The sequence below is a fragment of the Lissotriton vulgaris genome, chromosome 8 (genome assembly GCF_964263255.1).
Source record: "Lissotriton vulgaris chromosome 8, aLisVul1.2, whole genome shotgun sequence".
In the NCBI taxonomy this organism is placed as follows: Eukaryota; Metazoa; Chordata; class Amphibia; order Caudata; family Salamandridae; genus Lissotriton; species Lissotriton vulgaris.
The window spans coordinates 527,917,781-527,943,148 of NC_141696.1; the positions used below are offsets into that span (position 1 = coordinate 527,917,781).

At 41.9% G+C, this 25,368-nt stretch overlaps 1 protein-coding gene across 4 annotated transcripts in view; it reads left to right on the forward strand.

The window, feature by feature from the left end:
* Positions 1 to 25,368, forward strand: part of AP1S2 (adaptor related protein complex 1 subunit sigma 2) — a 148,193-nt gene that overhangs the window by 88,164 nt on the left and 34,661 nt on the right. For 2 of the 4 annotated variants that reach the window (XR_015299291.1, XM_086934332.1), the window contains one exon: positions 9,276 to 13,612. The exons of the other annotated variants lie outside the window; for them this stretch is intronic. Coding sequence is in view for 1 of the 2 variants with exons in the window: in XM_086934332.1 (XP_086790458.1) it covers positions 9,276 to 9,311 (36 nt within the window). In the remaining variant the exon portion in view is untranslated. Of the gene's footprint in view, positions 1 to 9,275; positions 13,613 to 25,368 lie in introns of those variants that run through there. 4 annotated transcript variants of the gene reach the window in all.

Consider the following 25,368-nt stretch of genomic DNA (forward strand, 5'->3'; position numbering starts at 1 on the left):
GAAGTAGCATAGGACTCCGCGCCTGGGTGATTCGCTGCACTTTACAAATCCTGATTGATAGATATATGACATCCGTGTTAATGCCTTTGTTTACATGAGTTTGCATATTAAATTAGAGCTATTGGGTTTGACCATGCTGTTAAGTATGACGTGGTAGCCTGGCTGTCTGCAATCTTGTTGTTACCAGTACTATAAGATATTCACAGAGTTGGCTTTGGCTCTGTTCCATGTGATTAGTACCATCTCAACTCCATGCTGTTCGCTTTTAAGAACCAAACTTCGCCCTTTCAATGCAAGACAAGAGGGAGTATTTTACTTCTTTGCTGCTTATGCATTAAGTAAAGAAGTTAATTTTGTTATTTATTTAGACTTCTTTTAATTGTCATTCTTATCTTCGTCAGGACTTGTCTTTGGCCATGGTAGAGCATTGAAGGTAACCCTATTGGCTTTGCAAATGCTAGTTTATCAGGGACTCGATAGCCTCAGAACTCTAGCGATTGTCTGTTGGCACTGAGCTCAGTGTGCATGGATGGAGGCGGTAGGAATGTATACTGTTGCTGACCTTTAATGCTGTGAGTAGGGTTTGGGAATAAAGGACGTTGTGATGTTTCTTAAGTGCAATATAGCGGATGATGACCCAGTCCTTCATAGACTTGACTCCCTACGCTCCCTGCAACACTTTTCCACACTTCTACTGCAGAGCCCGGTAAGAAATATTCCACTATGTTGGTTTGTGGGAGTTTCTCTCTATACCCTTTCATTTCCCGAGGTGCATACCATTTTACTTCTCTTTACTGCCTGGTGGCATTTCCCTCTTCAAATCTTAAATGTATGCCTGCTGTACCAAGCTTGTCCTTTTGGACATATTCAGTTTTCCTATTGCAGAGATTTTATATCACCTCCAGGGTTTTCGCTCTCCACCATTATCCCAGCATCATTATCTGCCCGCTTTACATACTCATACTAAACAAGGACTATACCAAGGACAAAAAAGTGCAACTACTGACTCCACCTCCAAGGTTCTTGGCCAGAATCTTATTTTGATCGGGCATCGGGATGCTTCTCAGACCTTTTGCAAGAATTCTTGATAACCTAGAAGAAAACCATGCTGCATGTACAGTCTTTGCTCTGATGTCTATTAGATGATGGACAGTAGGTTTTGTTTAACATTGCAAGTGACGGAGAGGCTCGTACTCTTCCCCACGTGCACACTAACTTGGTGAACATCTTAACTGATGACCATGACTGAGTGTGAAATATAGTTTGTCTTTCCACATGATCGCAATGGAATGCTCATCGCTGCTCAAAATCAGCAGCGCTGTGGCTATTTCACTGTTGCACACACTGTTCACTTTCCCTGTCAACTGCCCTGGTTACAGTTGAAATATGAGATGGTCCACAGTTCAACCTAATCTGGTCTTTAGCACCATATTTTCCTTTAAAATAAACCTTTCATATCTGGTTTTGCTGTGTGCAACGTGTGGTACATGTTCACTGATGTTGCACTACCACAACTCAGAGTAACTTTCACACTAACTGAAGTGTAGAGACCATATATTTGTTATTCTATGATGGATATCATAAAAAGAGATGACATAGTGTAACATTGTTGGAAATGAAAATACTGCGTCTCTTAACGTTGTAAAGTACCTTATCCCTATGATGTACAAACTAGGAGTTATTTTAAAAATGCTATAATCCATGACACTTTGAATCAACAGTGTTAGCCCCCTCGCAGCGGGAGTAATTCCCCTGCTGTGCTGGGGGGCGGTGGGGCACGCACAGTGCCCCGGTGCTCATGGCGAGGCACAGTGCGGGAGTGCTCAGGACGAGCTGAGCTCGTCACGGCCACACCCGTTTTCGTGGAACGTTCAGCACGGGGATGATTCCCCTGCTGTGCAGCAGGGGAATCATCCCCGTGCGTGAGCATTCCACGCTCATGACGAGCTCAGCTCGTCATGAGCACATGAGCACCGTGCCTCATGACGAGCTGAGCTAGTCATGAGCACAGAAGGAGTTAATGAATTATTTTTACATGGAGTAGGCTGTATGCCGACATTTAGCTGATATCGTTTAGATCAGTTCCTCCAGATTAAATGAAGTAGGTTTAGCTTTACATTCGAGGACTGACTAACATAAACTTTAATAAAGCTTCTGAATAGATTTTGGGAACACGCACCGGATATATTATTACAAGCTGTCACATTCTTTGGCAGGCTGTTGCCAGGCAAGCTACTGAAGCATGACGGCATGTCAGTTGCCAAGCGGAGATGCTTTGCAGGGGAGAGCCAGTTCACCACATTCTTTCTTAAAATACTTGTGTGACAGAGGTTTAATGTAAGTAGCTTTTTTGACCCATTTCTTTAGTCACTTCCCCATTGAACTTTGTAATACTGAAGACCTGTTAAATACCTGCTCAAGCCCTGCCCCCACTCAAAAGCACACTATCGCCAACATTTTCACTGCAACTTGTAACCCATAGAATATTGTGCACACCCGTGCAGGAGAGTGAACGGCGCAAATAACAAGCGAAACAGCGGAAATGACTCAAAAAAATATACAATCACTTAAACGGTTGCAAAACTTCAAAGAACATGATTAAAATACAGAGTCCTCAATAAGTTGGAGAACCTAAAGCGTGCCAAAAGTTGAGCTGGGCGGTCAATGATGTTTCGACCTGTGATAAGTTCCATTCATCTTCAGGACCGGGTTGGAAAGGCATTTGTCAGTGCTGTGTGTTAGGCGGGACATAAATCCAAGGAATGGTACTTCCAAACGTGCACCCAAGGTTTAGTGTGCAGGAAACCCAAGTTGATGGATGGAGAAAAAGGCACGATCACCCTGGTGTGCAAGGGGAATTACATATAAAGAAAACAATGGAACCAGTGTGCGTGTCCGGGCATCCGTTTGCCGCTCTAGCGTCCTTGCACTTATTGAAATAAACAAGCTCATAATACACAGAGCTGCAATTTGTTTTTCTTTCAGTATCTGCTATTCCATCCAAAACAGAATATTAAATGCAGGAGATGTGTATGTATGTATGTATGTATGTATATATATATATATATATATATATATATCTCCAACCAAAACAAGTCGCTTTGGATCCCTGCCGCTTCCAAAGGCGGGCCTCGGATGGGATAGCGAATCCCAATTTATTCCAACCAAATACTCATCCAGTAAAGAAAAGAGATCCGGGCCACTTTCAAGATGCAAAGCGTGTTTATTACAACGGCTTTTCTCGACGCGTTTCGCAGGTGAAACCTGCTTTTTCACGAGAACGAACCAACTGAGGGGAGTGCATTATATACAAAGTCACATGGTATTGGTGTCATACCAAAGTAATGGAAAACAGACTAGTCGGTATACCTGCGGGGTGTGTTCAAACAGATAAGAACATTAATCAGAACAAGACTGGTGAAGTAATTAAAGTAATTAAAGCAAAAATAGTGTGCAGTTCGTATCATGTAGTCAAGCCCAAGTGGGCACAGTATAGAATTAATACTGACAATGCGATGAGTTCGTACCCTCGTGATATCGAGGATATCGTAATTAATAAAATAGTTTCACAGTGTGAGCTCAAGGCATTTAGTCACCGCGCGATAGATGCAATTCAAAAAACAGGGAATAATCCAGCCCAAGTGGGCACAAGTATTGTCCAATGATTCCATCGCCTGGATGAAGCAAAGCTGAAGCAAAAACAAAGTATACAAGCCCCAGTGGGCAAAAATCAAAACCACCATCTCCGGGTAGTCCAGTCATACAGTTCTGTCATACGCGCAGGTGCTCAATAGTGTTGAACAGATTCCCAAATACCGTCACCAACAAGTTCTGTGAACATAAAAAAACAGTATGTGACTCTTGTGCACAAGTGAACAATTCAGTGAATAAAATCATTACTTAAAAAACGGCAGATATAAATATACAGTCAATCATGGTTGCTACCCCAGATGTACAATAAGATCTTCATGTAAGTTGTGACCACCCGGTTGTGGTGTTCTGTATTTGATGATGAGTCTCGATTCTAGTCTTCTCATCTCTTTGATTCTATCTCCTCCTCTTTACCTAATGGGAACTGCCTCAAGTACACAGAAAGAAAGCATGTTGGCATTGCCTTTGTGATGGGCTGCAAAATGTCTGGCAATTGGATATTGTTTATCCCCATGGGTGATTGCTCGCATATGCTCAAGCACTCTCTTGTTAGCTGGGTGTTTGGTACTGCCAATATAGTACAACTGGCAGGGACATTTTAATGCATAGAACGCGAAACGCGTCGAGAAAAGCCGTTGTAATAAACACGCTTTGCATCTTGAAAGTGGCCCGGATCTCTTTTCTTTACTGGATGAGTATTTGGTTGGGGATACATTTAACATTTGAATTTTGGGCTAAATACCAATGTTGCTTTTTGCGTGATTTTTGCAGAATGTTGCGCAATTATGGACACACAGATTACAGGAATTTTTACGCTCCCCTTTTAAAAAGTCACATTACTAGAGTAGTCTTCACCATATGTGCAGGAGGCACTGATCGGGTCGGTGCTACAGCATAGCACGCCTACACTGCTGTTCATTGCCACGAGAAGAAGCAGCATCTTCTAGATTTGTTTCACTAGGCAAAGCCATAGGATTCCTGAGAATAGCCTAGCGCTCATCGGCACCTTTAGGCGAGTTGGAATAAGCAAACCGGTGAGTGAGATTAAGTGAATATATTTATTACGCCCAGTTTTCCAGTCCCAGCAGAGTTCAGAATTCAGTTTAATTACACCTTCACTCTTTAAGTGTGGGCGTTGGCCAACATCCGATACTCGCACTTCATCTCCAGAATATCTGTCAGACATTGGCCGACGCTGGAGAGGGTTTAACCTTTTTTTAATTTTCTACTCTGGCTGCTCCTGAAAAGCTTCCCGAGCAGCCAGAGGCTGTTTTTTTTCCCCCCCTTTGTCATTTGGTACTGACGATCAGCACAAGGACTATTGTCATTACTTGAAAAGTGAAACTAAAATAAGCTGATTAGCTTATTTTACTTTAATGCTCTGGGTCATATCTCAGCCCGCTGAGCACTGATTGAATCATGGGAGGTATTGTTGGAAAGGGAAGAATCTCCTGTAGATATCCGCTTGGAGATCGCCACAGTAGACCAATCCCCAAGCAATGATCCCCCCACTAGGAATTTTGGGGAAGCAGCACCTTAGGTAAGGGTGTGTGCGCCCCCACCATACTTCCAAATTCTTTTGTCTTTCTACCCCACTGAGGCGTGGTTTGGACATTTAGCCCTAATCTGCTTTCTAGGGGCTGGGAGGGGGCAGAAGACCCAGACCAAAAAAGGGTTTGGTAGTCCTTCTGACCCCACCCCCGAGGGCAGATCAGAGTTTGCCCCTAAATCCACCTCCCTGGAGGTGAAGGAGGTCAGTAAACCCCAGAGAATGTATTACAAACATATGGGTGGGGGCTGCCCAGCATGCACCCAACCAAAGATGTACAAACCAGTCTTTCTGCTCCCCGGGAACAGACCTGTATGCCCCCAATTTGCACCTGAGTGGGCAGAAACTGCCCCTAGACACTAGAGATGCCAAAATGACACCAAAAATACAAAAAAGGGGATGGAGCAGCCTTCTTTGGCATTTAGCTATAGCCTGCCCCAGAAGTAGCAATAGTGTCTTCCTTCCTCCCGGGGGCAGATAGGTTTGTCAGAATTTGGGAGGTTGCCCTATAGCTTGGTAGAAAGCTCACTGTACACCAATGATTTTACATTTGGGCCAAAATAATGGAGTGCAGGTGTTACACTCAATATATGTATATGGATGGATATAGATTGGGATGGGTCTGGATCATCCTGACATTAGGCCTCACCGTCATCCCTTAGGCCCTTCACCGTCTTTCTGCTCCCCTTCGGACTAAAACATCTGCATCACAATGACAAGGAAGAACACATTTGATTCTTTTGGGTGTTTTTACATGTAGACCAGGAGAGTGGGACTAAATCCCAATATTGTCCTTTTTATCATACTGAATGGCGTCGCTTTTTGGGCTTGGCCAGGCTGCCACCTAAAGAAACCTACGAGAGCCAAGCATTTTTAAAAACTAGACATCTAGTGGAGTGCAAGATAGTATACCTCAAACTATGCCTAAATTCTCAAATTGTTCTTGTATTTCTGTGATGTAAACTTCCAGAATATATAGGGATCCACAAAACTACTACTGGCCAGCGTTTCACTAACTTGTTCTGTTACAAACATTACCCTTCTTGTATAGGTGGGCCTAGTGTCCACGGCAGGAAATGGCCCATAATATAATTTGGAGACATTAACATTTCCTGTCTGACTTGGCAATGGAGTACCTGCGTTAAATGTGCCTGGGCTCGCCTACCAGACCTAGATGTTTTTGAAAACTAGACACCGGCCAGAGTCCAGGGTGGGGTCTTTCAAGTGGATCCCACAACTTTTGCATTCCCACAGTTCCCCACAAACCTCAGATTTGCCTATAATCACTACTTTTCCTTGTATTTCTGTTATGAATCTAACAGAATCAGAAGGAATCAACAAAGGTTTCCATCACAGATATATAAGGAAAATACATGAGTTTAGGCAATACTTTGAGGTTTGCCGAGCATTGTGGGTAGGAAAACCTTGTGGGATTCACACAAGGCACACCACCCTGGATTTCCCTGGGAGTCTATTGTTAAAAAATGTCTGTGGTTGGTAGGTTTCCATGTATACCGGCTGACTGAACACAGCAAGAAAAATTTGCAGCTGCACCAATTGGTGATCACTCCACGTAGCACTTTAGGGCCTTATATGGCATGTTCTCTTGAGAAATGTGTGACTCCCTGCTAGTTCCAGAACTTTCAGTCACAGAAATGTGTGGAGAATGTTTGTTTTTATTCAAAGTTTGAGGTTTGCAAGCGCTTCTGGTTACGAAAACCTTGAGAGAGCCATTCAAGCCACCCCACCATGAATTTCCCGGGGTGTCTAGTTTTAACAAATGTACTGGTTTGCTAGGTTTCCCTAGCTACAAGCTGACCTAGGGCCCAAAATCCACAACTATCCATATTGCAAAAAAAGGTTCCGTTTTCAGTGGAAAACTGTTGTGCCCATGTTTCAATTTGAGCCTTTCATTTCTCGGGCTGTGGGCCTACCCACACAAGTGATGTACTATTTTTATCAATAGACATGTGGAAACACAGAATAGAAGAACATTTGGTATCACCTATTTGATTTCTCTGCATTTGTATGTTCCAAATATGAACCAATGTGTATGAAAGAAAACATTTTGAAAAAATGCCTTCTGAATCACATGCTAAGACGGGAACCCACACATTTAGAGATGTACAAATAACCACTGCTTCTGAACTCAGTATCTGGTCTACATTTCAGAAATACATAGGTTTCCTTCATACATATTTTTCACTCTTTATATTTTACCATACGACTTGCTCTATCTTCGCATACAAGGAAAACCCCTTGTAAGTGCAGCTCAGTTGTTGGCTCTGGGTAGCTCGGGTTCTTGGACAACCTACGAGCCTGATATTTCCCGCAACCAAAAGTGTCTAGCAGACATAATGGAATATTGTTTTTGTAAATCTGTCATTGTGACAAGAAGTTACAGATGAAAACGTTGTCGCAAATGTTTTTTCCTACTCCTTTTCAATATTTTTTATTTCAGTTTGTTTAATTTTGAAAATCTTGACGGATCTACACAAATAACCCCCTGCACAATTCAGAATGTGGTCTACTTTCCAGAAATCTGTAGCTTTAGAGATCACCCAGGGGTTTCACACCAGTTTCCGCTGCAAACTGGACGTAGGTTCGAAGCACAGCATGAGGAAAAATGGGCTATGAAAAATGCCAAAACAGTGGTAAAAATTGCTTTTTTGATTCAGCTCTGCATGCTCCTGAATGCTGGGAAGATGGTTACTTTATGGTGACTCTAGTGAGCAAACCTTATGTTGATGCCAATTTCAGGGGAAAAAAGACATTTTTGTGCTGACCACTTTTTCCCATTTTTCCACAAAAACCCCAATATTTCGCTAATATTACCTATTTTCTAGGTCCCCTCTTGGTCAAGCCATAAACCATTGCTTTTAGTATCCCCATGATGTTGAAAAAACGACACAAATTTGCTGTGTATAACTTATGTGGAAAAAGACGTATTTATGCCTAAGCGCTAAATACTGAAAAAGCCTCCGCAATTAAGGAGTTAAAGTATATGTTTCCAAATATATAGCCACAGCTAATAAGATGTTTTATGGAAAGTGTCTTCTATTCCAAGGCTTCAAAACATTGACTGCCTTGTTTCCCAGATCTGATGTAAAGTCAAACAATTCTGCCACACCTTGTTGTGTTTTTTAATTGCTTTTATAAAATTGTTTCCTAAAACACGTTGCAGTGCTTGGAGTTCTTTCTCATAAAGATAATACCTCTGAGATTTAAATGCTTTCTTTAGGCGTAATATACATATAACACCTTCTGTGGGGTTATATGTATATTAGTGGTGATCCTCAAAGTCTACTTGGAAATAAGTGGTAGTGGATGTGGAAGCCTTGTTTGGCCTTTTCTACATGGATAAGATAGGATTTTAATTTGTGGATCAGGCCTTTCTTTATGAAGACTAAATGGCATGCCTGATTTGTAAACTATTATTTAAAACATGCATCCCTCCCCCTACAGCCTGTCACGAAACAAAAGTTAACAGTTGCACTGTAATGCTCTGGCTGGCATAACATATAAAGGCTGCCAGGTACATATAAAAAAGCATGAAGTCTTAAGCATGGTTTCAAACATGGTATCTTTTTTCAGTGGCAAATGCATCTCAATGTGATAAGGTTCTAGCTTTTTGAGAAATTACGAAAGCTTCTGTGGAATACTTAGGCCCTTATTACTAGTTGCCCATTATTGCATTCGATACATATCGCCCATCAGCAGTTTTTGTGTAATAAGAAGTAGATGTTGGTGCTTACATCATCAAAATATGTATGTTTCAGTATTTACCGAGCATTGACTTTATTGCTTCACAAATATGGGCAAGTTTCGCTTGCCAATATTTAACACAAACTCCTAATTCCGATATGTGATGTAATGTAAGTTACCATACTTTAAGAATGTATCGCCCACACTTAGTAGGGCCCTTGTCCTACTGCACACCCCTGAGTCCCATTGGACGACGTACTAGTGTTTTGTAAATGTGCTTGCTGTTTAACAATTATTCTGTGTGTATTAACTGTTGACTGCATGTGCATTCCATGTATCGTGTGTAAGCATGTGTACGTTTCTTTTGTAGCCACGCCATGAATATTTTAATGTCCCTGTTTACTAAATGACTCCACTCATCATGCATGCAGAATTTCAGAGGAGATGGAGCCGACATACTCATGGCAGAACATTATCCTCACATTGGTGAATGTACCCATCTCCAGCTTTCTAGAATGCCTCAGTCATTGTCATCACTGTTCTCTTCGTGTACAGTAATGTCGTTTCATCTCACTACACACTGTTAACTTGAGTGTTTTAAACCGTGCATATCAGTTTTTATTTCCATTGTCTGTTGCTTTAACGTTTATGAAGGTGCTTGTTTGTGTAACGATTTGAAGTAAAAGTGTTTGGAAACTATATTTGAAAGAGGTACCTCTTAAATGACCTTCGAATAGTGTCCTCCTTCCCTATTTATATTTTCGAGATGCTATATAAATGAAAATGTTACAGTATGAGGGAGCTCGTAAGTGTATTTGCTTGAAAGTAATAGGTTGCTTATGAGCATGTAGCGTTGTGGAAAGTCACTGTTCGCTCCATGGTGAAATTAAACCTCGTGCCACACACACCTTTCACGTCACTAGAACTTGCCAGTTATGTATGAATGCCCTCCTTCATATTACTGTAGCATATTATGGTAGCCCTTAATATTTTTTTAATTCATGCCTACCACGCCAGTATATCTTGTAGATCTCAGTATGCATTTGTCTTGCACTCCTTTGGACTAATGCCCAAGTAAATGGGCAACCGTTTAGTTTGGCATTCCAAAATCAGGCACTTTTCTGTTATGTTTTTATTTTTTAATAAAGAAAAAGTCAGTGTTCCTCAAACGGGTATTTCAAAATGATGCCAAGCTGAAAATGCCACACTGAAGCACTTTCTCTCTCAGGGGGTGAGCAGCATTCCTATTTCTGTAAACAAAAAATGAACAATTCTACAGTAAAAAATCCTTTGTTGTAGTTATTTGTGTTTTATGTCTTTGAATTTTAGGGATATGGTCAGGCTTGATGACCCAGCACTGTCATATTTGATAGGCAGTGCATATACAAGTGTTCGCCATAGTTCTGTGTAAAGTCAGTAGGCCAGGTAATGACATCCCTTGGGTATATGCTGCAGAGGAACGCATACTTTGCACCGTTTAAGTCGTAAAATGGATGAATCTTAAAGGAGAATCTATGAACACATTCATGTACAAAAAGGTGTGTTCAAAAGAAAGAAATCCCGTTGTACAGCTCTGAACTGTTGAACACGAGCACTCAAATTAGTTTGAGCCTTTATGCCAGAATTTTGGTATTAGGACTTACCAAGCAGATAGCAAAAATATTGTACAATTAAATCTTAGCTTCTCTAATGGCTCCTGCTTTTCATACACAGTAATTCTAGGCAATTTTTATTCAGTTTCAAACCTTCAAGATCCAGTCTAGTTTGTAAAGTGGAGGATAAAGTATGCTTAGATGCAACTTCATGGTGCGGTTTTTATCATCCATATCAGTTGGATTCAACTTGAGGCAAGTGGGGCTGTTGTTAGTGGAGGAGATGTTCATTTTATTCAGTATTCATATAGTAGGTTTAGGAGAAAAGTATATTTGAAATGATTTCTGTGGCCAAAATAATCTTTGCTCAGGTTTGGATGGCAGCCAACCTTCTTCGCCTTTAATGAAAGGCAGAAATGCCGCAAGTTTTCTAACACAGGTTTGCAGCACTTATTAAGGACAGGAATATATCCATATGAATTTTTGGCCACATTATTGATTGCTGTTAAGACTATTGTTCAGAGTAGCTGTTGTCTGAAGATCACCCGTTTGACCATTTCTGAAGCAGGACTGGTCATTTACTGAAATTGAAAAACTTCTATTACAGCAATAGACTAATGACTAATTAGGGTTTCTCAGTGAGGGGTCTGGTAGTGTTTCACCAGTCTGCATTCTATGATTAGTCTTTCTCAACCAATATGAAGCATCTGATGGGCTCGGGAACGTTTCTGTAAGCTTAGAATTGCCCGACTGCGCATGATTTGGTTGGACTGGAGAGACCTGTTGAAAAATATAAACGTTTTTAAAATTACTGTTTATAATCCCATTTTCCTCAAATGTTAGCAATAGCATTGTGCCTCTGAGAATATCTTTGGAATTTTGGACGTGAAGTGACACATTATAGGCAGTGTATATAGTTTTAAGGACATACAACTAAAGAGTCTGCACAAAGATGGCCCAATTTCAATGTTTTTACTATTAATCAGGAAAGGCGGGAATGAGCTGCACTGTCCTATTTTCAGTTTTGGGGATTTTTCTACCAAGAGATTTTAAAGTTTTAAATTTCTTTGATTTCAGGAAGTGGGTGTAGCTGGAATCTGCCTCAGTGAGGAGTTCAAGTATAAGAAGCAGTTTCTAATTTCTTTACTGTAGTGTGCCACAGTTGCTTAGGGAACTTTCACAAGTTAATCTGTTAAAGATGCGTTTATATGCTATTTATTTGCATATGGCCATGTCTGAACTGGGGTGGCAGAGTGGGCTAAAGAACGGAGATGGATTAAACCCAGATCTGTTGACTGGGTGTGAGTGTTTGATTGGTTCAGATGCTCCGTCCATCACCACCCCCTTTTGCACCACATATATGCTATACCAGGCAGGTAATGGCAGTGTCACAGCATATATTGTGCACATTGTCCTAAAGTGTAATAAGAATTACAGTTTGGAGATTTGGTAGGACTTCACCATTAGATAATTATTAATTTAGGGTACAGTTCTTACTCCGCCCACACCGCGTTAATCGTTTATGGCCAATCATTGAAGCGTGTTGATGGCCACATTAGGATTGAAGTTTATGTTCCTTTTAAAGGTCAGCATGACTAATGTTGGTTAATAAGCTTAAAGGATGTTGGGCCTCGGTTTTTGTGGTGTTATTTCAAATTCTGCACATATGTGGACGTAGATTGTAGAATAATTTAAGCTTGGCAGTGAATAATAATTTTATAAGATAAAAATAACTGAGCACATGCCAATAGCTTTAATTTTAATGATTTTTTTAAAGTATAAACTGTACTTGTGTAGCTATCTGAATTGTTGGACTCCGGCCCCAATCGTATACTTGCTTTAAGGAAAAGCTGATTTGGAAACACACCACAGTTTCATTTAATCAGGCTTAAGATGCCTATCTGTAGTTTATTTACTTATTTAGCCGAGAGATATCAGCGAGCATACTTTACATGCCGTATTAAGCCAACCTTGAAGATCCAAAGTAAATGTAGTGAGTGACAAAGTTCAAGACAGGACTTTTTTTTTTTGTTAGCCGACCCTACAAACTTCAAAACCTGGAGGCAAGTGATCAGTGCCACGCCAAGTGAATTTGCATAGTTTTTTCTGGGAATGGTCATAGGATTGACCGCTTGTGCTCTTCTGAAATCTCATTATGTGGGATGACCTTAGGCAGTAAGCCAACCTAAGCTGCCAGTAGCACTTGGTTGTGCCTTTCTCAATCAAACAAACATTTTGTGCTCTTGGCCTTTTTTTAAACTGGGCCGGAGAAAACAAAGATCTTATTGTAAAAAGAAAAATAGAATTGGGACTTTAGGCATTGCATTAAAAGTAGCCACAGAAAAACACATCCTAAATGTAATAAAACAAAGCTTGTGCACCAACTGCATTTGTAATCAGAGGTAGTTAACATGATCCTTCGTTATTTTATTGCCTCTTGTCTTCTCCACCAATGCCCTGTTACCGTCCTAAGTTCATTAATACTGATAATGCTTTATGTGAATTGTTTACTTTTTTAATTAAAGGATAAAACATTTTTTCGAATTGGTGTTAGTATCACTTTATTGGCTCTTGCATTTTTGAAGCTGCTAATTCATACATTCACATCATAAGTTGTATACACCCAAGAATTAAAATAGGAAGTTTTCCATATCTTGTTTGTAAGTAACCTATGTTGTTACACTAAAACATTGCCTTAACAAAACTTCCATTTTTAGGGGCCAGGGATAGAACCTTTCCCCACCAATGCTATACTTCTCTTCTAATTGCCTCTATTCGATAACTGCTATGTTTTGTATTTCATGTTGTAATGTCAACTACATTTTAAATATCACTTTTATGTAATACTTAATAACAATCATGTATAGTATTCTATTTAGTTGACACTAATGAATGTTTAGTGTTAGTATTTCTGTATAATAGTTTTAACAGTATTATGAATATTTATCAAAGTGTGTTGAATTGTATTTTAACCTGATTGCTCTATTCGCTTGTATTGAATTACTTTGTTATTCTGTATTGTATGTTTCTTACTTGTATACAGCTACTTGCTTTGTAGTGTAAGTTCTCTGAAATAACTTTATGTGCACATCAGCAATAAAAAATATTGCATGCACTTGGTCTTCTGTGAATGGCTTTGTTTTTAAACTTGCATCAGCTGATGAGCCACTTCATTTGCAAGATCCCAACAACTTGTCATTGAGTTGATAGTAGGGGTCTGCGAAAGTTCCATAACTTGCTTTGCTGTAATTACATAACATTTTGGAATAATTACACGTAATTATGTGAAATGCAAAACCGGCATATGTCAGTGCTTTAGCACCAAATGTATTTTCTCCTCCATTTTGCAGGCAATGATTCTTATGATTTTACATTTAAATACAAAAGGTAAAAAACACCATCACTGCAAAATGAAGATGCATGTGTTTTGGTTGTTACAGAGTGCACATACTAGGTTTTTTACAGAAAACTTAGTGGAGTTTCAGGATTTTTAAAGAACCAGAACACAAAATGCTGTGAGCTCATGCAGACATAACCAAAATTTGTCTAGACCTAGATGAGATCTCTAAAATTGATTTAAAAATGTAATCTGATCCTTTTTCCCTTACAATGTAAGGAGCTTTGACTTTCAGGAACGTTCCAAGAAAGTAGAATGCAGGTAAACCTGAAATTATTAAAGCCATACCTGATTGCGACTAACTCTGACAAGATTATTTTTAATTTTCTTTCGGTGGAAAAACGACTGGTATAATCGGCAGAGACAAAAAAATGTACATCAGCATTTTAGGGACAGCTGTCTCCGGGGCACTATGCAATGTTATACGTTCCATCCCTATTATGTGCCACAGATGGTGCAACCAGCCTAGGTGTGTGGGAATCTGCCCTGTACCCCAGTGGGATAGGATATTCTGTAAGGCTGTGCCCAGGGCTAGGCACATCTGTCTACCCCACCGTGACCAAAGAGGAAAGGTAAAAGCATTAGGGAGGCCCAGGACTATGTAAGCTAGGAATCTGGGAAGTTCGGTGTCGAAGTGGGTGTCAATGTCTGTAAGTACCTGCGACCAGCAAGCCTTGCATTTTGGGATGTTCCACAAGATATGTAGCAGCGTGCCAGGGAGCCCGCATTGGCCAAACACTCTGGAGATTTGGACGGCTTATATTTGTGCAGTCAGTGGGGTTTGTAGTACCAATAGGTAGTGATTTTCGTGGCTGTTTCAATACTGGCAATGTTATGGGCGATATGCAGTGCCCGATAGTAGATGTCTCCCCACTCCTGTACCGTAAGTTCCCTGCTTATTTCAGTCTCCCAGTGTATATGGCTCTTGGATTTTGGGACCTCGGTAGTTGGACCTGTCAGTCAATGCACTTCTGAGACCAGGCGTTTGTCAGGATTGCCACCCCGGTCCACTTGGATGGGAGGGACAAGAAATATTGATGGGGGAAGGTCTTAGAGCGAAGTCTGTGTTGGATTTTGGAGAGGAGATGAGTCTCCTGCAATAAGCATGTGTGTCCTCGAATTTTCTGGTAAGAACAGAGCTCAGTTTGAGGGAATGATTGAGACCTTTGAAATTGAAGGTGGGAACCACTAATTGGTTAGTCATGGTGGTTTCCAGTGAGAAGCTGCACTTGGTTTTGCCCTGTGCTGCCTTACCACGCCACTCTATTGTCCAATCACAGGTGTTAATTTCATTTGCGTGGGGGTGGTGTTGAGAGGTGTATGTGTGTATATGTTTTGTCACCAGGTCCAACAAAAACCTATAACGAGGCCCAACTGGCCCACATAAACAGTAACCAACTGATGTCAAGAGACATATAATTGTCCAAGGTGAGATCTCCATGGAGAAAGGAAAGAGAAATGTCAGTGGCCCCACTCCCCAACTAGCCCTATAGAAGTGAGAGAAGCAAAAACAAACCTAGATAAGATGGGGGAGTGCCGTGTCTGTTATGCTGTCGTCGGCCCAGCTGGATCTGGTGTGCCTTTGGTAACTAGGCTCTGAACACAACTTAGTCATGCGATGAATGTGCTCTCTTGCACCCAATGGTGATCACAGACCATGAAGTAAAGCTGTGCGTCGCCAAACATCAAGAGAAGTCATACACCTCACGTTCGTCCCTCTCCTACACCAGTCGAGGACCCATTCCTGCTATAGAGTCTGATCCCAATGCAGATCTTCTTCACAATCAATGTAATATGGAAAGGCAAAGCTGGATTCAACCCTATCCCGTCATTCTATCTAAAACAAAGTTGCGAGGCGTCCGGGTGCCACTGGATCTCGCTCCCGATCTCCACTTGAGAAGTTGAGTCCCGATGTGACCTGAGTTCCCTGGGCCATTGGCAAAGCTACAGCAGGTCAAAGCCTTTAAGGAGGGCATGTTATACATTTTTGATACTCATATAGCTCCCTATGGCATGCTTTTTGGCGCAAGGGCTCTGGTGGGACCTCCCCATCTGAGCCCCTGGACCCTGACTCCACACAGACTCTGGAACCATCTTCCATTCTGCAGTTAGTCTTTCATCAAAGCTGTTCCTGACGTCACTGGCATTGGAGCGCTGAAGGCTGCTGACTGCGGTGCCCAAGCCAAATCCATCTCGTCACAACCAAAGTTATTCTCTGACTCCAGTCCAGTGCAAAAGAGTTTGATATGACTGTGGCATGTTGACCAAGAACCCCAACGAAGGTAAAAGGTCCGCCATCTCCTGGAGATGATCTACGACTGACTGTGACAAACACCTCTTCAACAGCCAATTGTCAAGTTGGGGGAAAACTATTGTCCTCAACCTCCAAAGGTGGAGGGCAAACACTGCAATTGCTTTCGTGAACACTTGAGGTGCACTGGTAAAGCCAAAGGGGAGTACTGCAAACAGAAAATACTCTTGGCTAACCTTGAACCGCAGGTAAGGCTTGTGGGACTACAGGTCAGGCACATGAATGTTTGCATCCTGCAGGTCCAAGACTACCATCCAGCCACACGAATCCAGGTCAGATGCAATCTGGGCCATTCAGAGTATTTCAAGTCTGTAATTCCGTAAGAAGACATTCACAGGATTAAGATCTAAGATAGGACAATGGTCTTCATCTTTCTTAGGCATGAGGAAATAGCAAGAGTAACCACCTGTCCCTAATTCTGCGATTGCTATGCTTGTGATGTTCACAAAGGTGACCGCCTCACACCTCTTACAGTAAGATCGATATGAGCTCCTCTTAAGTCATACCCGACTGCTTTGCAGAGGTATCCTTATCATAGGAGCAGTTTTAGACATTGTTCAGTGTCTTGCTTCATCACAATAAGTTCAGGACATTCTGGGTATGATCATGATGTTTCAGCCTCTGTCCTGGAACTCAGTGAGACTAGCCCCTTCTCTCAGTGGCATGTGTGGAAATTACAGTGGGATCTGAAGTCTCAGTGGACCCAGCACCTAGGAAACATACCCTATGTTATCCAGGTTTTGGAGGACACTGCACAAGATCTGCAGTGGAGGTTGTCCTACTGCAACCTAACCAGCAGCAGACTGCTGTTTGAAGTAGGCCACCTGGGACAGGTGGAGATCAGAGGATAACTTCCTTGTTCTCAATCTGTTGGAGTTGCGGGCCATTTGCCTGTCACTGGAGTTCTTCTGACTGTCCATCAAGAGGAGGTTGGTACAGGTTCCCACAGACAAAAACGACCGCCATGTGGTACTGCAACAAGCAGGGCAGATTGGGGTCAGGAGTCCTGTGCCAAGAAACACTACAACTGTGGAGGTGTTTGGAACATCAGGATATCTTCCTGATTATGAACATCTTGGTGGGATTGTTTGAACACCAGGGCAGTCCACTCCACAGCTGTACCTGGTAAGTCCTGAATAGCAGCTATACCCCGATATGTACACCCCAGGTTTTTTCCGACAGTCTAGATCTTTTTGCCACTGCTGAGGACACAGTGTTCTAACGTTTTGTGTGGCACAACTCCTGCTAAGGTCCTCTGTAAGACATGTGATTTAATTGGCGAGTCCTATATGATTTCCGGTCTCTCCTGCCCAGAGTTCTGAAGAAGATCAGGAATAACAGGGTACCAGTTTTCAGATTTGGAATTGGACTCCGAGTATGATCCCATAACTGCTGAGCATATTCTTCTTCATTCCAATCATTCTACCTCTTCGGAAAGCTCTTCTCATACAACAGCAGGGAAGGGCTCTCCACCTGTACTTCTGCACTTCATGTGTAGAGATTCAGCAGAGGCAGTTTACAGTCTTTGACTTGCCACCTGAAGTTGTGGATGTCTTCCTTACTGCCAGACACCCTTCCACAAAGTCTATATTTGCTGCGGCAGGATCGATCCTTTGAAAGCCAAGTTGTCGCATTTATTTTTGTTCCACCAAGGCCTTGCAATGGGTTGTCACGTGACTCAGTTAGGCCCGGTGAGAAACACTGCCTTTTTAACATGCACACGTTTCTGATGTTGCCTTCTCTTTCACACAAAGACTGTTGACACTCACAGTTGCTTCCGTAACAGTGTGGTTAGTTTCTCCATAACCAGTTTGCTTACAAAACCACTTCGCAAGAACACTATTGCGAAACCTTGAACATTTCGTACAAGGCCCGACACACATTGTGCAAATGTTATTTGTTATTTTGAACAGGAGGCGACATTGCTATCAAAGAGACAATAAGCGTCAGCTGAGCCATCCGCACTGTAGCATGGATGCCATTGTTATAAATACACTTGCACGTTCATGCCCTAGAGAGGAACACTTGGCTGTCTCATGTGAGGTCATTGTTGTGTTGGGAGTTTCAGCAAAGCTGGTTCATGTTGATCCCTCAGCAAGGAGGGATGTCCAGCCTGTGACCAAGACAGGGACCTACGTACTTTGCCTCCAGGTAAAGGGGAGTTAGATCATGCTATAGGGAATTGTTGGCAGAACACACACACCTAGACAACTAGGTTTTCGAACGCATAGTAGTAGTACACTATACTCAGTACTTTTATGCCAGCATGTACACACTGTCTTAGCACAATAGTGGAATTGTTAATTCTCTTTACTGTCCTGATACTTTTATCTGCTTTTGTCTATTGATCACTGTAGTGCATATATTTTATACAAAAATCATAGTGGTTCAATAAATATTGAAAACACCCCTTTGTGTCCTTCTTTTAGATTTATTTGAGAGCGCGCGAGTGAAAAGATGCTATACCACGATTCCTGGGCGGGAATAGAGTTGTCATGTTCTGAGGTTGCTCAAGCCATTCGCTACCCGTCTAGTTTAGGGGAGCTTATGGTGGAATTGTGAAGTAGCTGGCCTTTAAGACAACATATCCCAAGGGGGTTCATTGAATCAATTTGGCACCAGTCCCTACATTTATGTTGCCTAACAAGTGTGCAGTTCCTACTGTAAAAGTGGAAACTATAGAACATAGCACCACTAACTATGGTAATTTAGGTTCTTATTTAATGGATTGCCTTAGTAGTTCTCTTTACGGAGACCTCCATGGTGTTAGAGACTATCCTCCTCAGCTGAGTAGGTAACACCTATGTTTTGGCTGTAGGTTGCTCAAGCTTGAACTCTTCAAAGGATTTGTTCCCAGTGTGTTGCCCTCTCTGAAATTCATACACCATGTCTGGAGACAAATATGATTCAGCACTTAACATTGCTGAAAACTAGACCTGTGGTTACTCAAACTTATACAACATACTTTCACACTTGAGGGTGGAGATATTACCTTTGTGGCTGAGGTAAACGAAGTATATAGTACAGAGGTGTTACATTCCCGGCAGCAGACAGCACAATAGGTTCACACCTATAAACAGAAAGAAGTACCAGATAATTATACACCATATGCAGGAATACAAATTCCTTTAACATACACAAATTGGTTTGATGACGCCCTTCCACACACAACAGAAAAAGTTTAACTCTGTCCCCTTAGCAATGAGAGAACGAAATGGCGAGTGTTAGGCAGATATACACTGCATTCTAATTTTGAAAATGTATCAGTTGTGCATTTGCGACACTGTACAAACACTTAGTGACGTTCTACAGTTGTTTGGCACAGTTCGTTAAGCGAACATTAACACTCGACCCTGCGCAGACTGCTCAAGCTGCACAACCACAATTGGCCACACCAGGCATCAGCCGGCAAACACTGAATGCACTCATGGGCAAGGTTCCCATCAGACGTGAGGAGATTCTGTTCTGGATTGCACAAAAAACAAGTTCGCTTGTAATGGACCGCATGAAAAACACAGAATATTAACAATTTGCTTGGCAATGGGGATGGCTCCTCCCAACTAGAAGACTGCACCACATGGGGTACAGTTTTTGCTGCAGTAGATAATAGGACACACAGTACCCCTTCATTGGCTGTTTTGCTGGAAGTGCTTAAACCGATCCAAGATGAGTACTGAGCTACACCTGCCTTGGACTTGGGGATGAAACTGATGGGCAGTTTGGCCATGGTATCCACCAGTATGTTAAGTAACTTAAGGGGGAGGTACCAGCTTTGTTTATATGCCAGCATCTAAGAGATTTGGCTGCAGCACAGCAAGAGCACAAATGACCTAAAATTATCGAAGACATCTATGCTACGCTGAGTAGAGATAATTTCGGAGCCAGACCTTGTAAACTACAACTATAGAGTCATTCTGAAAAGGATAACTCGAAGCAAACAACCAAATCTTCTACAAAGAAGAAGTGGGATTATAAGAAACACAAGGACAAAATTAAATCACGGGGTGGGTCTCCCCACTGAAATATAACCTGTGATATTAGACCACATGATCGGTATCAGGATACTGATACACGTTTGTCTCATTCCTTTCAGGAGTCATCTAAAAAACTTTTGGAGAGAGGTGAACAGTCAGAGCACAGATTTGAGGAGCATGTGAAACAAAAGAAGAATTCACAGTGCTCCTCTAACTACGTCATTAAACTGGAAGATAAACCTAAGCCTTCCAAATTTCAATTAAAAAAGAAGGTATCTTGACTTAAGGTCAGGCATGCCACGGATATTGAGGACACTGCTTCTCAGTGGGAAATGGGCTGTGACCATGCTGGACAGCGCGTCAGAAGTCACGATAGTCCACCAGAACCTGATGGATTGTCTAGTGGGAGTAGCTCTGAGTGAGTATATCATGGGGGAAACACCGGATACTAGGGTAAGTATTGCATATTGTTTACACAGAATACAACTCCATTTGGAGGGGAACATACCTAGAAACGTCAATGTTCTCTTTTGAAAGGACTTTACATACGGTTATGATATTGTTTTTGCTGAAAAGGATTGGCCACCAGAGTACATAATGAATTGCCCAAACAGAGAAACTGTAATTTTATGTGCCTTTTCCGACCTCGTCCCAGAATCCATTAAACATTTATATGACAAGGAGTGGGTGTTAGCCCTAGCTCCTGTGTTATACCGCAACCATGTGGGGTGGGATAACTGTTCCCCTTACCATGAAATACCACTGAGGACAACCGCACAATCTCAAAAAAAATACCCCATTAACCCGTTCCGTGTTCGGGAGCACTACCTTTCGGGTGCTGCCATCGGCCAACGGCCGACGGAGCCCCACCCACTCAATAAAACGCCTACCCCGCGGTGGGAAACCCGCTGCGGTGAAGATTTTAAAAATGAAGCTAAGAAGCAAGTTAGGGAGATATTCACATAACTTCAATACCAGGGTATTCTAGAAAGTTGCCACTCTTCCATGAATAATACCTTGTTTCCCATAATGAAACCAGATCATTCATATGATATGTATTAGACTACAGACACTTAAACACAGCTACTCGCACATTTGCAGTACAAAATGTGCACAGCGTAGCACTCATGAATATAGTGCGTAGAACAATACAAAACAACCCTAAATACCTTGAAAGGATTTTTCTGCCAATATATAGCGCCTGGAAACAGATATTTGACCGCATTCAGTGCGCTGGGTATTCAAAAGTAATTGCTTGTCTGTAGAGTATAAGGATAACCCTGGGTTGTTTTCTGACATGGTTACAGAACTTCTACAAAAGTTAGACTAGGCGTAGTCCTACGTCAATGACATATATTTGACGGATGATGACCTTTCAGTGCACTTGACAAGAAAAGATGGCATAATTCTGGGATTTGCTCACTTGGGCTACAGATTTTACCTAAAGAGATAAAAAATTGCCCATCTCAATGTCCTGTTACGAGCTGTCCAGTGAAAGCAAAAGCCTTGCAACACATTTCGTAGAGAAGTGTACGCTTTACAACCCCCAACTACGTTGAAGAGGTTACAATCCATATTGGGATTCCTAAATTTTGGCAGAACTGAAATTCCAGATTATGTAGATCGAGTTAAACCATTCTACGACTTAATTCGTCCAGATTTCTCAAGCAAACAATGGACCACTGAACACAAAGAAATACAATTGTCGGTACAAACTGACATGCTAGCTTCAAAGCACGTACACACATGTAAACACAACAAACCAGATGATCCACGTCTAGGCGGGGGCATCAGAACACACCAATGTAACATTCAATGAAGGTGACACTGTATCAACTGCATATAATTTACATTTATACACCCCTGCTGAAATGTGTTTGGCACCTACAGAAAAAAAACTGACGGCGGAACAGACTGCTGTGGTGAGAGAGAGAGCACTGGCTCAGCGAAAATACATTGTCATGACCCCAGTGTTGACCCTAGAAGCAGTCACCAAGCGTTTCGAACGCAAAAGCATTACATCCAAGTTGGATACAGCGGTTTAACTTAATCACTGCAACAGATGTGGACTACAGATTTGACTCAACACTACAAACACAAGATTTTCTGCAATATATCCAAGAATCCCCTGTACCTAATGAAATATTATCTCAAGAACAGTATGATAACATACAGATGGTTCTGCCCAGCCTGCCATAGGGACACAGCACCAATATTAAGCGTGTGTGCACTAGTGAAAGGATGCGTGCATGGAGAATTAAATCCTGAGAGAACCTACATGCAGTCACTTTGTGACTGCAGCACACAGCTGGCTGAACTCAAGGCTCTAATTCTGGCACTAGAGACTACAGTTCCCGGATTCCCACACTCAGTGTGTGGTTCGTATTACTGTGTCCAGTCGCATAATGAATATGTACACTTTCTGTGCCAGAATGGATTCAGAGACTCAAAAAAGTGCACAAACAAACACAAGTTGCTTTGGAACAGATGGCAAAGCTGAAAATTTGCTTGCCATAGACTCATATAATACACACATTGAGTCCTCAACGTGCTGGAGTGCACGTTGCCTGGGAATTCCGTGGCTGATGAAGCCATTAAAGCAACAGTGCGAACTGCTGCTGTTGCTGCAATTAATCTTTCAAAAACAAGGAAAGACACAGATATAATGGTGGCTGTCAATGCTGCTCGCAATGACACCCACCTGCAGAAAGGTTTTCCACTCAAATACTCCCAACAAGTTAGATGCACAAAACCTTCCCTAATATCACATTCCTAGAGCGGGGGATAGAGTAATACCGAATTCAAACTGCAGGTGAGGATTCATTTTAGCATCACACGAGGGTCTTGCATCAGCACACTGGGATTTCTGCTACAATTTCACTATTGCAGAAACGCTGCTGGTGGCCAGGTCTTCACAAACCGACCAAGGACTTTGTCCTTAAATGCAACATCTGCCAGCAGATGAAGGGTTCAATTGTGGTGAGTCCACAACAGACACCCCTACTGATTTCTAACAAGCCTCTGGCTTGTGTTTATTTGGACCACTTCAGCCCTTTGACATCAGATGGGGCATGCAAGTACTTCTTCGGGGCAGTGGATTCCTGCTCACAATCCTATGGCTATCGCCACAGCGGTCTGCTGATGCCCAAACTGTTGTAAAGGATCTGTGAGCCTTTATCGTGATATACGCAGGAGACATGCTATAATCCCAACAAGGACTGACGTGTAGCTTTAGGGCGTACAAAGAGGTCATCAGAGGTTTCGGTGTGATCCTGTGTTACTCTTCCCCTGTACCATCCCAAGGGAAAGGCGGTTGTGGAGAAGGAAAAACAAGACTCAAAGCAGTCTTCAAAATCTAGGGTACTAGGCTCAGGTCGCAGTTGGGCCCATCATCTATATGGGGCCCAAAGGACAACGAACCAATCTGCCTAGAAAATCCCTGGGTAGTCTGATTCCCTATATAATCCTGTTTGGGGTAAAGATGTGGGTCCCAGACCTTGACAGTCTCAGCTCAGCGGGGGCAGAAACACCATTTGATCTAAAGGAATGTCTGGCTGTGTTACAGGAACTGAACAGTTTCTGGGATGGACAAATCAACGTCCAAATAAAACGCACCACTATTGGGGAAGTGAAGGAAGTACCGTTGAGGCCTGGCTGGATCTCAAAGATTGGGGATTTGGTCATGGAGAAAATTGAGGACAAGAAAGAATTTGGACCAGTGCCTGTCCTGGCTGTTGAAGGTATTCGAACTCTAGTACTTCTGGCTCTTTCCGGTTGTAAAGAAGAGATTTGTCTCCATTGATCTGATCAAACAACATTATGTGGCTGATTCTCAACAGCAAGATACGTATGCTCCTGGGTAACTACCTGCCTCCTCTCGCTACCATACAAGAATTTGGGATGGAAGTGTTAATAACTGATGAATCATCCCCACTCCATTGACAGACAACCGTAAACAACAACGAAGTATCCTTTCTGCCTGTTACTTCAACAGCAACTATACAATCATCTAGTACAGAAACAGTTTTCAATTCGTAATCCTGACAAGAATGCTGTGTATGTTTATGTACCACAGATAGTCCTCTCCCAGTTCTACAAAACCTGCAAGCTGCCAAAAATAGATCGAACTGCCTATGGCTACTTCATCTACTTTGATGAATTCTCATCGGATTCATCTGATCCACCACAACCGCCACCTCTGCCGTTTCAACTGGAAGTGCTTGTTTTCTATCTTTGGCTGAAACAGACATACTTTGTTTCTAAATGGTTGTATCTTTGGAATGCAATTACGTTACTTTTCTGGCCCTTTAGATTGTTTTATCGACTGTCTTTTTCCTGCTTCTTAACAAGTACGATCTCCCAGAATGCTCTGCATCATAACTGGTGAACTTGGTTCTCAAACCACATTGACCATCACACCTAGACCAAAGAGACCTTACCCTGGTGAACAATTTAGCTGTTCCCATTCCTGATGGGATTGTTTAGGATAGGGTATTGTATGATGTGTATTGCCCCACTTAACTTTTACAAATTCCATATTTGTTTAAACTTTCTTTAAATGGCATTGTCACCCCTAGCACTCTGTTCGACTAATGGGATATGGATACAGTACATGAAATGCTAGAAGATCTAGGTCATTCTACTGTTGTTTTCGTATGATAAACTGTACGAAGGTACATCTAATTATCACTAAAAGTTTTGTTTCCAACATTACGATAATTATTTTCTGCATGTGCTGTTTTCGATTACACGCAATGGGAACATTGCCCTACACCACTATAGGGTAGTTAAAAAACATTTCCACAGAAGATTGCTTATTTTTCTGGAGAATCCATTAGACCCAGTATCTTAAAATTATTTCAGGCTTGCACCATCACCTGCAAAGAAAAATATGCCGACGAACACCAAGCTAATATATTCTGCTTCCTATCTCTCCCAGCTGCCCACACCAGGGTTTGACTTTTGGGGGGATTCTATTGATGTAACATTTTTAGTACAAAGGACGGGCAGGTTCAGGGGAACAAGGCTTTGTTTGGAGCTTGCCTGATACCACAACAAATGATTTTCCTGAACAAAACTGTGCATCAAACTTCATGGTTTGGTAGAGCTAAGATAAGATAATTTAAGAACTGCATGCCTTCCCACATTTGCACTTATTGAAAACTGGCAGCAATTTACAAAATATAGCA